Raw genomic sequence first — 14252 nt, 5'->3', positions numbered from 1 at the left:
TTGCTGTTTTTACTACAAAGTCACCTACAGAAAGCAAGTTACAGAGAAGTGTGCACCTGGGCTTGACCCCGGCAACCTTGTGTTAAATGCCACGCTCACAGCCAGCACCCTGCTGCCGAAATCCCCACATCTCCTTGCTGCTGGGAGCCCTGCTGCAGCCTCCCTGCCCCAGCCAACACTTTGACCTGTTAATAATGCACGGGGAGAGCCCGAGGCTGCTCTGCTCCCTGCTCTGACCTCGAGGCCTGAGGGAACTGGGGAAGTAAGGGGAAAACGCGGCTCTCCCCACGGCAGTGCTGTGCCGGCACAGGACCAGTCCTGCAGAGGTGGGCTCGGTGCTCGCAGCCCCCGTGGAGCGGTGCTGAGGGTGCGAGCAGTGGAGCTGGGCAGGAGCAGGGCACCTGCAGCTCCCGGTCCCTGCCAGGAACCTCACCGCCTCTCCCGGCAGGTTCTGGAGAAAGCCCTGCAGTGCGGCTCTGACTCAGGTGATTTCCAGGTTATTAAAAACACTGCTAATTCTACGCAAAGCTTAGTCAATTATTTTGAAGATAAAAAGGAAACTCGGCAGTGTTCTCGGGCTCTGGTTAGACCCACAAACTCAAAACCTCTCCGCCCCTCACTGAAAACAGGGGTTGCTTTTTTCTGTTCGCACTCTGGTTTCATCACGGCTCCGGTGGTCAGCAGCCCCCGGGGCGAGCGCAGAGCTCAGCTGTGGTTTTCTCAAGGTGCCTTGAGCCGGGGAGGGGCTGAGCAGCCCCAGCACAGCGTGCTGCTGCAGGACAGGATGCCTGGGATGTCGCAGAGCATTCGGCAGGGGAGAGGAGAGCAGCAGCAGGATGAGCATCCCCAGCAGCATCCCCCTGCGTCCTGCCGCGGCTCCTGGCGGCGCTGAGCACCGGGGCCGTGCTGCTCACCGTGTCAGAGCGAGCCTCCAGCAGGGCTGTCACTTCTCCTCAGCCTGTTTCATTTTCCCCTAAACCATCACCCATTTCTCCTCTCAGCACCGGCCCCACTGCCTCTTTTCCACCAGGCTCCCTCCTTCCTCATTTTTTGGTCCCGCTGCTTTTGTTTTTCATTCCTTCGCATGAAACATAAGCTGTGGCTTGCGTGGGCCGGGCCGCACTTCATCTCGGGACTTCGAAATTCTGTCTCAGCCAGATTTGACTCAGGAGCGGGTTGTGGGGTCACAGGGCATCAGCTGCTCTCCAGAGCAGAACAAAGCGGGGCTGGGTGAAGAGAAAGAGAACAGAGCAGCGCCTGGCCGGGCTGTGTGCTCCTTGAAGCCTTTGGGCTTCGCAGGAAGGATGAGTCAGGGCCAGGCTGTGCTCAGAGGCAGGGCAGAAAGCAGAGGGCTCCTGCTCAGGCCTTTCAGACGTCCCCGAGGAGCCAGCCCCTGTGCCAAAGGCTGCCGGGGAGCCACAGCTCTGCACTTTGCCGTGGTGGCCGCGGTGCTCTCAGTTTCTCTCGCTCTGTTTCTCTCTGTCCTTTCCACTTATCCCCCAGCGGGAAATTCCTCTCCACAAGGCAGAGCACTCCCGGCACAGGAGGGCCCCTGGGTTCGCGCAGGCCCCAGGCCAGCCCTCAGGCCCTTGTACTGCCTGCCAGGAGGCAAAGCCGAGGGCTTGTGGCCAAGCAGCCGGCCCAGCTCCTGACCCCCGAGGGTCACCAGCCGGCAGGACACGGCCTCGGGGCCCTGCAGTGTCACGGGTGGATGGGGCCGTGGCTGACAGCTGATGGGGCCCCGGGGACAGTTCAAGGGCCTGAAAGCCGGCCATGCCCTGGCCACCACACGTAGGCGTTTCCAGGACACACAGCGGCCACGGGGCTGTCCCCCAGCCCCAGAAGTGGGCAAAACGAAACAGGAGGGCAGGGGCTGAGCCCAGGGGAGGGGAAAGTGAGGGCCAGCTCCTGGGGACAGCAGCTCTGAGCTGGGACCTGGCCGGCTTCGGCTGCTGTGGGGCCAGGACTTGGCCCAGGGGACCCCACAGGGCTGTTACTGCGCTTGGTAAGACCCCTGGGCACGATGCCTGCCCTCTGGGCTCTGCTTTGCAGCTCTAATTTAATACCAAGGAGGCAGAGGCAGGCACATGATGCACTCCTGTTTTCCCTTTCTTGGTGCTGTGCTGTTTTCTTCGGAAAAGCCCTGCGAGCCCTGCTCCTCGGGGCTGGGGGCAGGAAATGCCCAGCCTGGGCTGCAGGCTCGCGGTGCCTGAGTGGGAGGACAGTGAAGAAAAGTGGAAGTCGCTGCGCTCTGACTTTCCTCCCACTGCGCTAACGCCTCCAAGACGTCACTGAGCCAGCCTCCGGGGGAAAAACAAGCGCTCGCAGCCTGCCAGAACAGAGCTCAGCACCCCGCTCACCAGCACAGCACCCACGGAGGATGCGGAGCCGGCATGGCCCCCTGCGCCACCGCAGCCCTGGCCCTGTGCATGGCCCTGCTCCTCGCCTGGCCGACACACGGTGAGTTCCCAAAAAACCCCGAGCCCCACGCTCCCGGGGGCCACTCCATGCCCCCCGCCCCGAGCCCGTGGCAATGGGGACTGAGACATGGCAGGGCACGGGGGTGGGTGGTGGGGGGAGATGCTGCGATAGGGACCTGCGGAGCGGGTGTGATTTGGGGACGTCAGCACCCACAGCCGCCTTCCACCCAGGGACCCTGCTTGGCCCTCGCCTTTTCTTTTCCTGATTTATGAGCCTGAAGCCTTCGTTAGTGCTCCAGCAGCAGCCTCATTGATTATTGCCACCCGTTCAGCCGCGGGGCTGTTAACGTGCGCTCTGCGGGCGCCTGGCTGTTTGCTGGCAGACGGCGGCTGCTGAGGAAGCGAGCAGAGAGAGGGTGACAGATGTTATCGAGCGGTGTTTTGCTGCCAGGTGACAATACTGAAATTCAGGCAGGAGGTGTGAAAAAGTCTATTTTTTTTTCCAGCCAGTAGATGAGCAAAACAGGAAGGCTGAATCCAAACAGAGCGTGGTGGCAGGCAGCGGTCAGGGGGCTCCTCTCTGGGGCGAGGAAAGCCCCGAGGTGCTCTCGGCTGCAGGAGGGGAAGAGAAAGAGGGGGGATGAGCAAATGCTGAAGTGTGGGACAGAAATGGGCAAACCCCTGCCTGGGCCTGAGCCTGCAGCATTTCGGGGGCTGGGTGGACACCCAGGGTCGAGGTGGCCCCGGCCGGGAGCCCTCGGGGCAGCCTCGCCTGATGCCATCGGTCCTGCAGGTGAGATGCTGCCGAAACCCAGGGCCGTACGCTATGACACGGAGCTGGCGTATCACCTGCTGCGGTGGGAGCCGGGACACGACGCCCCCAGCAATGTCAGCTACGAAGTGGAGCACAGAGTGTGAGTAGGGTGACCTGGGACACGGGGGTTGTCTGCCCAGGATCGGTACCGGCGGCAGTAGCCAGCACCACGCCAGCACCACGCTCACCCCAGGCCCTTCTCCCGGCAGCTACGGCACCAATTCCTCCTGGATGGCCATCCCAAACTGCATGAGGATCCAGGAGCTCACCTGCGACCTCACGTACTACACCCTGGACCCCGAGCGGCGCTACTTTTCACGGGTGCGAGCCGTGTCCGGGAACCGCACGTCCCCGTGGCAGAGGAGCAGCTCTTTCTCCCCTGGGGAAGGTAGGTGGAGGGCACAGGGCCAGCCTGCTTTGGGAGAGATGAGAGCATGGGGGCAATGTCCTTGTGGCTTCCTGGAGGGCAGCTGGTCCGTGGGGTGGGTTGGGAAGGGGCAAAGCTCAGGGTGGCTGGCAGCACAGCAGCACCAGGCTGTGCAGGAGCTCTGAGAGCAGCAGACAGGAGACAACCCTGACCCGCTCTTTAAAATCCCTCGTCTCCAGCCAGCCTGCGTCTGTCAGGCCAGAGCCTCTCCGTGCTGGGCAACAGCATCCACATGCAGCTGCAGATGTTGTTCAGGGTGGGGAACCGCACCGTTCGCTACGAGGACATACAGAGGCACGCCAGGCGCTACAAGGTGTACGTCAGGAGGACGCAGGACAACTTCACGGTGAGATGAGCTGCTGCTCCCCTGCGGTCCTCAGCCTGCAGGCGAGCGTGGGGACCCTCCCTCCCATGCGGTGCAGCTCAAGTTGGAAGACTTTTAAAAGTTTGATTTATTTTGTAGAGTCCTCCATAAATTCCAATATTGAGCCAGAAATTACAGCTACGTTTTACCATAGATGTATGTAAACGTGTAGAGATGTGTTTTACCTCTGAATGTTTTACCGTAGTGGGTCCTCTGGTTCTCATGGGGGTTTGGGGTCTAGCTGCTATCAGCAGCTTTGCTGAGGGACCTTGCCCAGGGGATGGAGGAGGAGGGAGGAGAGCCCCAGCCCCAGCCGTGCCACGGGAGCTCCCGGGTACCAGCCCGCTCTCTCGTTGCAGTACGAATTGCTGGAGACCAGCTCGGAGTTCCACATCCCCGACCTCGTCTGGGACACCGAGTACTGCGTCAGCGTGGAGCCCGAGGTGGCCAGCCGGGCCAGCCGCGCCGTGCGCACCCCCGAGCAGTGCGTCAGCATCGGCAAGAGACACAGTACGTGGGGGAGCAGGGGACGGGTGCCTGGCGGGACACTGATCCCCCTCAGCCCCCAGCCCCGGGGAAGGGGTCTGTGCCCACCGCAGGGCGATGTGAGCCGCAGACACCGTGGTTCCCAGCTCACCGAGGCACGGCTTCTCTTGCAGGGAGCGCAGAGCTCGTTTTGAACATCGTCAGCACCACCCTGATCATCCTCTTCCTTTCGTGCTTCCTGGGGGCTGTGCTGGCCTGCATGTACATAAGGAAATCTGTGAGGCCGCCGGCCGTCCTGGTAAGGCAGCCGGGCACGCAGGCACCCTTTGTGCTGGCTTGGGCAGTGGTTGGGAGCAGGGACAAAGTGAAGCTAACTCCCCTCTTTTCTCTCCCTTGCAGAAGAATTTCATAAAGCAGAGCTCGCTCTGGGTGGAGCAGGAGTACTTGTCCTCGGGGATCACGGACGCAGACCCCGTCCAGCAGCTGTTCCTGTGCCACAAGGAGCCCCAGCAGCCTGGCGCCCCCAGCAGCACCGGCACAGCCCAGCCCCCCCTGGACACGGGCAGCGAGCTGCTGGCATGGCCCGAGGGCTGGACACAGCTCCTGGGGCTGGCGGGGAGCAGGGACTGCAGCTGCACCAGCACTGACAGCGGCATCTGCCTGCACACCTCCTCGTCCTCCTCGTCCTCTTCTTCCTCCTCCTCCTCCTCTTCCTCCTCCAAGCTGAGCCACCCCGAGGGCCAGGGCTACAAGCAGCAGCTGCCCGTGGGCAATGACAGTGGCATGAGCCTGGAGAGCAGCCTCCAGCACCCCGCCAGCTGCCTCGTGGATGCTGGGCACGGAGGCGAGCCCAGCCTTGGCCCCGCTGCGGGGCAGGACAGCCCGCAAGAGGTGGAGTTTCGTGGGTACCTGCAGCAGTCCAAGGGCACGGTGGAGCCAAGGCAGGAGCAGAGCCATGGGGTGCCCCCCTCGGGATGTGCAGGATCCCCATGGGGCCCGGTTGGCACCGACGTTGTGCTGGACGTGGACTGCTCCGAGCTGGCTGTGGCCAAAGGGTACCTGAAGCAGTCCTCTCCCCAGCCCCCCCGCAGCCATGCACTGGACCTTGCAGCCCCGGGGACACCTCAGGAGCCCCCTGCCTGGGACTGCTGCAGCCAGCTGGGGCCCCAAGCCCCCTCTCTGCTGAGCTATGGGGCTCCAGTTATTTCCCCGGCCTCCAAAGCCAGCCCTGAACTCCTGAAGATCCCCTTCGACCCGAGCATCTTCAACACTGACCTCCTGGGGACGCTGGTCACCTCCAGCCTCGGCACCAACGACTGGCTCACGCTGCAGATCGACCCCCTGAGCGTGCTGGACGGGGGCAGCAAGGACAGCCGCCTGTGAGCCGTGCCACCAGCCCCGGCCCATCTACCTCCTCCAGCACTGCCCCTCGGGAGCAGCTACTCCGATAAGCTACCGCTGACCCCTGAATGTCGACGCTCCGGCACGGACTCCCTCGGGACCGCCGCTTCTGCTCCTTCTGGGGCTGTTTCCCAGCAAGGCGCAGCCCCCGTGCGCCCTCCCAGCCAGCCCCAGGTGACACTAAGGGGACACGGGGACAGGCTGTGCTGCAGGGGCTCCGTCTGCCCCTCTGTCACCTGAGCCCAGCCAGGGCAGCCCCGCACGGCTCTGTGCTCACTGTCCGGCCACTTCTCGTACAGATGTTATTTATTCTATTTAAGTTGTAAATAGAGAAGGGAAGAAGTGTTGGTTATTTGCTCTGTTCGTCGTGCGTCCCCTTCTAAGGCTTTCTGCCTTCAGGTGGCATCCTCCCCCAGCGGACAAGGGCAGCGTGTTTTGCCTTGCACAGGGCAGTGTTTTCACACCAGAACTAGGCAAAGGCGAGCAAAGCCGGCCCAGCTGGAGCTTCACACCCCTCCGAGGACCAGGGCAGCTTTCCCAAAGGAGTGTGCTGCCCTGGAAGCTGCAGCAAAACAGGGCCCTGAGCACCTTGTGGTGCTTTTACAGGGGGCGTGGTGCAGGGGAGAGGCAGGAGAAGGCAGGACCACCTCCAAGGTAGGGTAGAGCAAGCCTAGAATTTGTGTGTGTGTGTGGGAACAGCTTCTCTGTGAGAGTGGAAACAAGTGCGAAATGGGGGGGACTTACCGCAGGCTACCTTCACCTACTGCCAGGTCACCGGAAAGTTTTTCCAAAGACACCTCGTTTCCCAGAAAGCTCACTGCGGGATAGTCCCTCGTGGCGATGTGAACCCAGCTCGGAGTACTTTTTCCAGGTGAAAACCTGACTCACCGCAGTCAGAGCAGTGCTGATGCCCTGCTGCTTCCTTCTGTGCCTGGTGCTCATCGCCCCTGAGATGCGCTCCTGCTGCCCGGGCAGCTCTGCCACCCACTGCAGGGACCAGACGCTGCCACCCCCCCGCACCCTCGTCCACTCCTCCTCCCATTTCCACGTTATTTTCCTTGAGGTATTTTGGGGTTGGGGTTTTTGCTTTTTTTCTTTCCTTTTTTTTTTTTTTTTTCTTCTTCGACTTCCTCTGAAAAACGTAGTCATCAGAACTCGGCGTGACTTTTTTTACACTCCTGACGTCAAGCCCTGTGGCCGGATCCAGGCTGCGCCGGGTGCTGCCGGTTCCTGCTCGCCGTGAGAGGCTCCAGCTGGCAGCACCCAGCGGCCGAGGGACGCAGCAATCCCCCCCTGGTGAGCGGCTGGGGCTCTCCTTTCAGTGAGATGGATGAGCTTGCCAGAAACCCACACACCTCGGCTTTGGTCGCTGAGAGCACGTTGGTCCTGCTGAGTGTGAAAGCTCCGGGCACTCACATTTTCCTTGCTGAAGTCACAGCCCGACACGCAGAGGATGTTCTTCTCCGAATCCCTCTGCAGGAGGTTTTTTCCTCCCTCCCCTGCTCCATGCAGCGTGTGGCGCAGCACCTCGGCCCGGGGGTGGGGGCTGCACCTGAGAAAGCACCTTTCCTCCCCACGCAAACATTTCCAGAGCGTTTGCAATGGCACAAAGCCACCGGCACCTCACGGGAACAAACCCTGCGAGGAGCAGCCTGGGGGAGGAGAGGCGAGGGGAAAGGCTGAGGGGTCTGCCCAGGACGTGTCCACCCATCCCACCGCCTGCTGCCCATGGCACAAGCAGCAAGAGACCGGGATCCGTGCCCCAGGACAGAGGGGAGGCACGGCCATCTCGTGCAGCCCCATTCCTGGTGCTGTGCGGAGCCGTGCCCTGCTCAGCTCTCACCCAGGGGAAGGGCAGAGCTGAGCTGCCCCCAGGCTCCCACAGCCACCCCTCGGCCCCTCCAGGCCACTTTCTTCCCACTCATGACCTCATCCCCTGTGGTTTTGGTCCCCTTACCCCCTGTCCCAGCCCCTCTCACGCCGGGGTGCAGGCTGGGGCTCCCCACACAGCTCTCGTTGGTTTCCCTACGTGCAGCCACACGGTCCCCGGAGTTTCTCTACTCTCCTTGTCCTTCCAGGAAAATGATTCATAAAAAAACATTCAGAAACGCTTCCCATGAGGGTTGCAGAGCATGTTGGCACAGGGTGCTGTGCTGGGCACCCCCTGGGCACCCGGCTGGATGCGTGCCCACACAACGGGGGCTACGAGGACATGGGCACGCAGCACACGCACGGTGGGACAGAGCAAGGTGTCCTGGCCCCTTCTTACCAAGATGCCACCAGGCCATGGGCACTGATCCCCATCCCACAGTGGGCTCACGGTGTGCAGGGTGCTCTGGCACGGCCCAGAGCTGTCCCATACAGCCCCAGGGACCTGTCCTGCTGCGCCCGAGCCCCCCGGTGCCAGGCTGCTGCGCCCCATGTGAGCCACACCAGAAAGCCACAAGGCAACCCACAGGGGCTTTCTGACGTGTTCGCTCACAGGGTCAGTGCAGATGGCAGAAATTTCCACATTGGCTCAGATATTTGGCTGAGGGAAACGCGAAGCAGTCTCATTTCCTTGTGCGTTTTCCCCTATTGCACAAAGCCAGCCCTTTCTGCGGCACCGGGCTCTGCAGTTCCTCGCCCTTCTGCAGCCCTGCTCCGCCTGGGCCTGAGCGCTGGGATGTCTGAGCCATGGGGACTGTGAGGACAATTTGCTTCTCTTTGGGTGCTCGGGGTGAAGCAGAGCCCTGTTTTCTCCACTTCAAGCGAGGGGAGGCCGAGCCCATGCCCCAGCCCCAGGAGAGCAGCTGGCACCTTGCAGCTCTCCCCATGGCCGGGGAGGGGACCGCAGCTGCAGGGAGCAGATGAAGAAGCTCTGTAGAACAGAAACTGCTCTGTTCCAATTTTGGTAGAAATCCAGCATATCTGGGGGCAGTTTTTTGAAGAACTGAGAACAGAGGAACTCCCCCACGGCTGCTTTTGGTTGCTCTTTCTGTGGTCGCTGGCAGTGGGGATGAGACAGCAGGGGGGAAGTAGCCAGGGCCGCGCTGGCATGGGGAGCACACGTGCTGCAGCCCCGGACCCCTTTGCCCCCAGCCACGAGCCCGTTCAAAGTCCCACAGGGTACAGGGACAGCATTGCAGGGCTGTCCCAGCCAGGGATGGCACAATGAGAGCCCAAAGCACCCAGCTGCACCCTGAGGGCACCCTGCTAATCCCAAAAGCTGTGGGAGAGGGCAGCCAGGGAACCCCCCCATCGCCCCGCAGCAGCACAGGGAGCTCGCTGCACAGGCAGCAGAGCGCTGCGGCACGGGCCAAAGCCTGCAAGGAGAGAAATAAAACCAGAGCCCAGGGAAACCCCCTGATGCCCCACAGGCTCAGGGAGGACTTTTGGAGGAAAAACCTTGGGACTGTCCCAGGGAAAGCCACAGCTGGGACTACAAGAGGGGAAGGAGGCAGTGGGGCGCAGCGTTTCTCACCCAGCACCCAAACGCCGCTGGCCACACGGCCCCATGCATGCTGCGGGTGGGCTCTGCAGGGCAGCCATGGGGCCACGGTGCTGCAGGGGGGCCACAAGTGGCTGGGGACATGCGTGGGGAGCGGGGCTGTGCCCTACCTGCTCGCCAGCCTCAGAGCCTCTGCTCTTGGAAGCGCACGTAGCCGCCCCCCGCCTCGCTCAGCAAGCCGCTGATGCTGAACGGTGGTGCCAGCTCCACCGCCACCGACCTCAGCCCGCTGCAGGGAAGGGAGAGGCATCAGGGGGCTGCCGGAGCCTCCTCGGGCAGCTGGGGGGTCCCCAGGGCATCATCATCCCGGGGAGGCACTGCCAAGCCCGTATCCCACTCGGTGGGTTAGGGTGAGCATTGCAGCTCCGTGCAGGGGGCACCCCGTGAGCCCCGGGTCCCCGGGGCTGTGCCCCACGTGGCCGCACTTACCGGCTGTGGTAGAGGTTGAAGACGAAGTCAGGCCCTGGGGTGGAGAGAAGCAGAAGCTGTCAGAGGGCCCTGCGGTGCTCAGCCACGTGGCTGGGCACTCGCCTTCACCTGGTGCTGCGGTGCAGGGCAGGGACAGGACAAGCAGCAGCACCAGGACATCTCCAAATCCCTCCTTGGCCTCTGCATCCCCCAGCCTTGCCCCAGAGCCACCCCACGTGTGGATTTTGGGGACCGACATGATGTGCTCCCACTCCCCAGGCACTGCAGCCCCTTTCCTTGTACTCACGGCTCCAGCACCGGCCCTGCTGGTAGCACCGGACGAAGGCGTAGCCAAACAGCACCAGGATCAGCAGGGCCAGCCCCAGGCCCAGGATGAGCCCGAGCACACTGATGGGCTCCTGCCCTGCAAACCAGAGGGAGAGGGGGCTCTGCAAACGCCTTACGAACATCACCTGAGGAAAACGGGGCAGCCGTGGGGCTGTGCCATCCATCCCCGAGGCTCAGGGGCTCCCCGAGGCTCTCAAGCTTTGGACACGGAGACACGGAGCAGCTGGCTTCCCCCAGAGCCCCGTGCGGTGACCTGCTCCTACCACCGCATCCTCTGCTGCCCCGAGCTGGGAAGGGAGCCCAGGGGGGAGTGTGGGTGACCAGACAGGATGGAGAGGCCGTAAGCAGGAGCCCACGCTCCCCAGCAGCACGTCTGCTCCTGTTCCGGCCCCGCCAGGACCTCGCTGAGCCCCCGAGCGCATTTTGGCCCCAAAACCCTGCGTTATGGGGCCGGCACCGTGGCGCATCCCCACCCCGCTCCCACCCTCGCTGCTCTGGCGTGAAGCCCTTGTCCGGGGGGGCTCGGCCCCGCACCTCTCCCCTGGTTTTGGGCACAAAGGAGGCGCTGCCGGGGGGCGCAGGGCTGCTCCCCCCCAGCACCGTGCCGGTTCTCGGCCGCGCAGCTCCCCCCAGAGGACGCGGCTGTCCCCGCGGGCAGGGGGCCGCGAACATCCGCGGGGGGATGCTGCCCACCCCAGCTCCTCGAGGGGGGGTGTCCCGGCCCCTGCTCCCCCAAATCCCTGCCCAAGTGCCCTCACGGAGCCTTCCTCGCTGTCCCAGAGGGCTCCAGATGAGTGTGGTCCCACGGGCACCCCGGCATCCCCACACCTCTGGGGGTCGGGAGGGGGGGTTTGGGTTAGGAGAAACCTCAGAGCATCGTGTTCCACCCCCTGCCATGGGCAGGGACCCCTCCCAGCAGCCCAGGCTGTCCCCAAACCCCTCCAGAACAATTCCAGGGATGGGGCACCCACAGCTCCTCCGGGCAGCCTGTGCCAGCGCCTCCCCACCCGCAGAGTAAAGAATCCCTTCCTAATATCTAAATACAGTAAAGAATCCCTTCCTAATACCTAGATCTACCCCCTTGCAGCATAAAACCATCCCCCTGTCCCTATTACCCCACTCCCCAATTAAGAGACCCTCCCCATTTTTCCTGTGGGTCCCCTCAGATATTGGAAGGTCGCGGTACAGAAGGTGCTCGCTGCCCAGTGCCACCATTACCGAGTGCAGGCACAGCTCTGGAGGCTGCTCTGGCTGCCGTGCCCAGGGGGGGACAGCAGGATTTGGCCACCTCCCTGGCATGGGGACAGCCCCACGGTGCTGCTCATCGAGGGGGGGCTCGGGGCAGGTGCCCTGCATGGGGACAGGGCGCTGCGCCTTGCAGCGTCAGGAGTGAGCCAGCGGAAAGGGATGAGCTAAGAGCAGCTAAATTTAGGCAGATGCCGGTGGGGTGAGAACATTTCCCCTGTGGTCACGGTGTTTACACAGCGAGCGATGTCCCAGCTCCACCTGATGGGATGCGGCAGCCGCGGGGAGCAGCAGCGCATCGTGCCGCCAGCCCTCGGGGCGCGCAGCAGTCGAGCAGGACCAGCCTGCCCTGTCCTCCTGCTGCAGCGTCCCGGCAGGCTGCAGGACACGGGGCAGCCCCTGGATGTCCTCCTCCTGCTGGGCCGGGGGCGAGCCAGGAGCCCCGGGACCCCAGCAGGGCTCTGAGGGCAGGGAGTCTGCTCCTGGAGTGACTCAGCGGGAGCTGCGGGGCAGGATGAGCGTGGTGCAATCGGCTCCCTGAATCAGCCGGCTGCCGAAACTGCCCTCTCCCCACGCCTGCTGCTGCTGGGAGGACGAGGGCGTGCTCCGTGCCCGGCTCCGTGCCCGGCCTCTGCCCTCTGCCCGGGAGGTGCTCCCTGCCCTGACCTCCGTGCACCCAGCAGCGGCAGCACCGCACCGTGGCACAGCCAGGGGAACAGCCAGACCTCAACACCCCGACCCCAGGGAGAGCAGAGGGCAGGGGAAGGTCCCCAAGCCCCTGCTCGTGCTGTAAAACATCTCCACCTCCGCTCAGCATGGGGAGAAAAGTGCCGTCTGCTTACCTGCCCCGGGGTCCATCCCCCGCTGCCCGACAGAGCTGCTGGAGGCTGCCTGTGCTGGGAGCTGCTGCAGCAGAGCCTGGCGCGTCCTGCCTGTCCCCTCCTGGCCCGGTGACACTGCCACCTCACCGCTCCTCGCCCGCCGGCTCGACTGGTTCCCAGGGGAGAAAGCAGAGCAGCCCTGGCAGGCAGCGCCCTCGCACCAGGGATGAGGCTTTTTGGCTGTGCCCCCACCCGGCCTCACCTCCCTGCGGGGCTGGGGGCGATGCGTGCCCACGCAGGCGGCTCTGTGCTCCTGCTGAGGACAGGATCGGGTCCCTGCTGTCACCGCGGGGAGCCCGAGGGACAAAGATCCCCCCCCAGCAGCGTCCCCATCGGCACCAGGACTGTGGGGTGATTCCTGGGCAGGATGGGGAGGCATTGGGGACGAGGTGCTGCAGACCCAAGGCCTCAGAGGCACCCAAGGAGCCCCGCAGAGCCTTGGGCCAGCCCTGCCCGGCCCCTGCCTGACCCCAGACGTGTCCTGTGTCACCCCGAGGCTCGCAGGGAAGAGGCCAGGTGAGCATGGCTGGGGCTGGGAAGCAGCCGTGCTCCAGGAAGCAAAGCCCTGCAGGCGCTCGGGGCTGTGACATAACATCTGCAAACCTCAGCTCCTTCCTCAAAGCCTTCGCCTAACCTCAGAAGAGGAAGAGCCGCTCCCTGCGCTGCCACCTCCTGCCCCACGGCTGCTCTGGGGCAGGGGGACAGCGCTGGGCACCGGGATGCTCTTGGGGTCTGCCCCATGCTGCGAGAGGGTCCCTATGGGGCTGCAGCTCTGCACCTGGGGCTGAGCCTCTGCCCCATCCCTGCTGTCCTGGCAGCACCCACCGCTTGGGCTGCTTGGGCTTCTAAGTGACAGTTTGGTCCCTGAAAATGGGCAGTGGCCCGGGGTGCGCCGGAGAGTTCACTCCACCCTGCTGCCCCCTAAAACCCCCCAGCCACTCTCTGCCTCCACCAGCCCAGCCAGGGCCTGCCGTGGCACAGACGTGAGCTCTGCCCCGATTCCCACCACCGTGCACAGCCCCAAAACCAGCCCACAAGCCCTCAGCTCCCACCCCAGCACCACACACCCCCTGCCCCCACCACCCCACACACCCAAAGGGGGCCAGATCCCCCTCAGAGAGCACGGGAGCAGCACCCCTTACCTGCAGGAGGATGCCAGGATCCCTGCTCAGGCGAACAGTCCCCAGGGCAGGCAGGGTCCGGGCTGCACCGGGGACCTGGCACGGGGAGGGGACACGTCCCGGGGCCAGGAGCTGCAGGGACGTGATGCTCCGCAGCCCTCCTGCTGGCACAGTGCTCGCAGCTGGCAGCAGCTCTCCGGCTGTTGGGAAAGCTCGGTTACAAAAGGAGAAGGCAAGCAGCTGCTCGGCAAGCCCTGCACACCCACCGCTTCCAGCAGGAGCCTGCACCAGGCCAGGAGTGGGGCCAGAGAGCGAGCTGCAGCCTCCCTGACCCCAGCCCTCTCTTTGGAGAGGCCACCAGCAACCTCTGCAACATCCAGCTCACCGGGGTCCTGCAGCCAGCCCGGGGCAGCAGCAGCAGCACCCATGGGGCCAGAGCCTGCCCGCACCCATGGGTCACCTCCCCAGCACCTCTCGCTTTGCTCCCCACGTCGCTGGTGCTGCAGGCACAGGCAGACCGAGTGACCTTAGAGGCAGGGGCACGCGGCGGCCCGGTAACCTCACGCATCGCCTCGCCTCCTTTCCTCCTCCACCTACAACAATCTGTATTTAAAACAGCCCAGCACAATGCGGAAGAGCTGGACAAAGAGCGGGGAGGCTGTGGTTCCTCTCATCATCGGGAGAGGGGCACGAAAAAATCCTGCTCTGTCGGTCGGCTCACTCAGTAACTTATTCTGTGACAGTGGCCCCGTGGGTGAGTCACTGCGCAGCGGTCGATCCTCCAGAGATTAGCAGAGGTGATGGTGCTGCTGATAGACCGGTGTTATATTACAATACAAATCATAAT

At 63.6% G+C, this 14252-nt stretch overlaps 2 protein-coding genes across 3 annotated transcripts; one reads left to right on the top strand and one right to left on the bottom strand.

Moving 5' to 3' along the window:
* The first annotated feature begins 1855 nt into the window (after positions 1 to 1855).
* IL10RA (interleukin 10 receptor subunit alpha) lies at positions 1856 to 6264 on the top strand. 2 transcript variants are annotated; one of them, XM_068659265.1, is made up of 8 exons: positions 1856 to 2005; positions 2142 to 2460; positions 3214 to 3334; positions 3444 to 3622; positions 3841 to 4007; positions 4385 to 4535; positions 4685 to 4809; positions 4911 to 6264. In XM_068659265.1, the coding sequence occupies exons 2-8, from the start codon at positions 2394 to 2396 to the stop codon at positions 5892 to 5894; spliced, it is 1794 nt and encodes a 597-aa protein (XP_068515366.1). In that variant the 5' UTR covers positions 1856 to 2005; positions 2142 to 2393; the 3' UTR covers positions 5895 to 6264. The 2 variants fall into 2 exon arrangements, with proteins under 2 accessions (XP_068515366.1, XP_068515365.1); XM_068659264.1 differs by having other exon boundaries at positions 1900 to 2460.
* Positions 6265 to 8029: 1765 nt separating this feature from the next.
* SMIM35 (small integral membrane protein 35) lies at positions 8030 to 13780 on the bottom strand. Its single transcript, XM_068659299.1, has 5 exons — positions 13427 to 13780; positions 12246 to 12393; positions 10118 to 10234; positions 9832 to 9865; positions 8030 to 9631 (listed from the first exon to the last, which is right to left on the bottom strand). Exons 2-5 carry the CDS (start codon positions 12259 to 12261, stop codon positions 9526 to 9528), a joined length of 273 nt encoding a protein of 90 aa, XP_068515400.1. The 5' UTR covers positions 12262 to 12393; positions 13427 to 13780; the 3' UTR covers positions 8030 to 9525.
* Positions 13781 to 14252: the final 472 nt, after the last annotated feature.

The sequence above is a fragment of the Anas acuta genome, chromosome 23 (assembly GCF_963932015.1).
Source record: "Anas acuta chromosome 23, bAnaAcu1.1, whole genome shotgun sequence".
Taxonomy (NCBI): Eukaryota; Metazoa; Chordata; class Aves; order Anseriformes; family Anatidae; genus Anas; species Anas acuta.
This window is presented reverse-complemented; position numbering and strand designations above follow the sequence as displayed.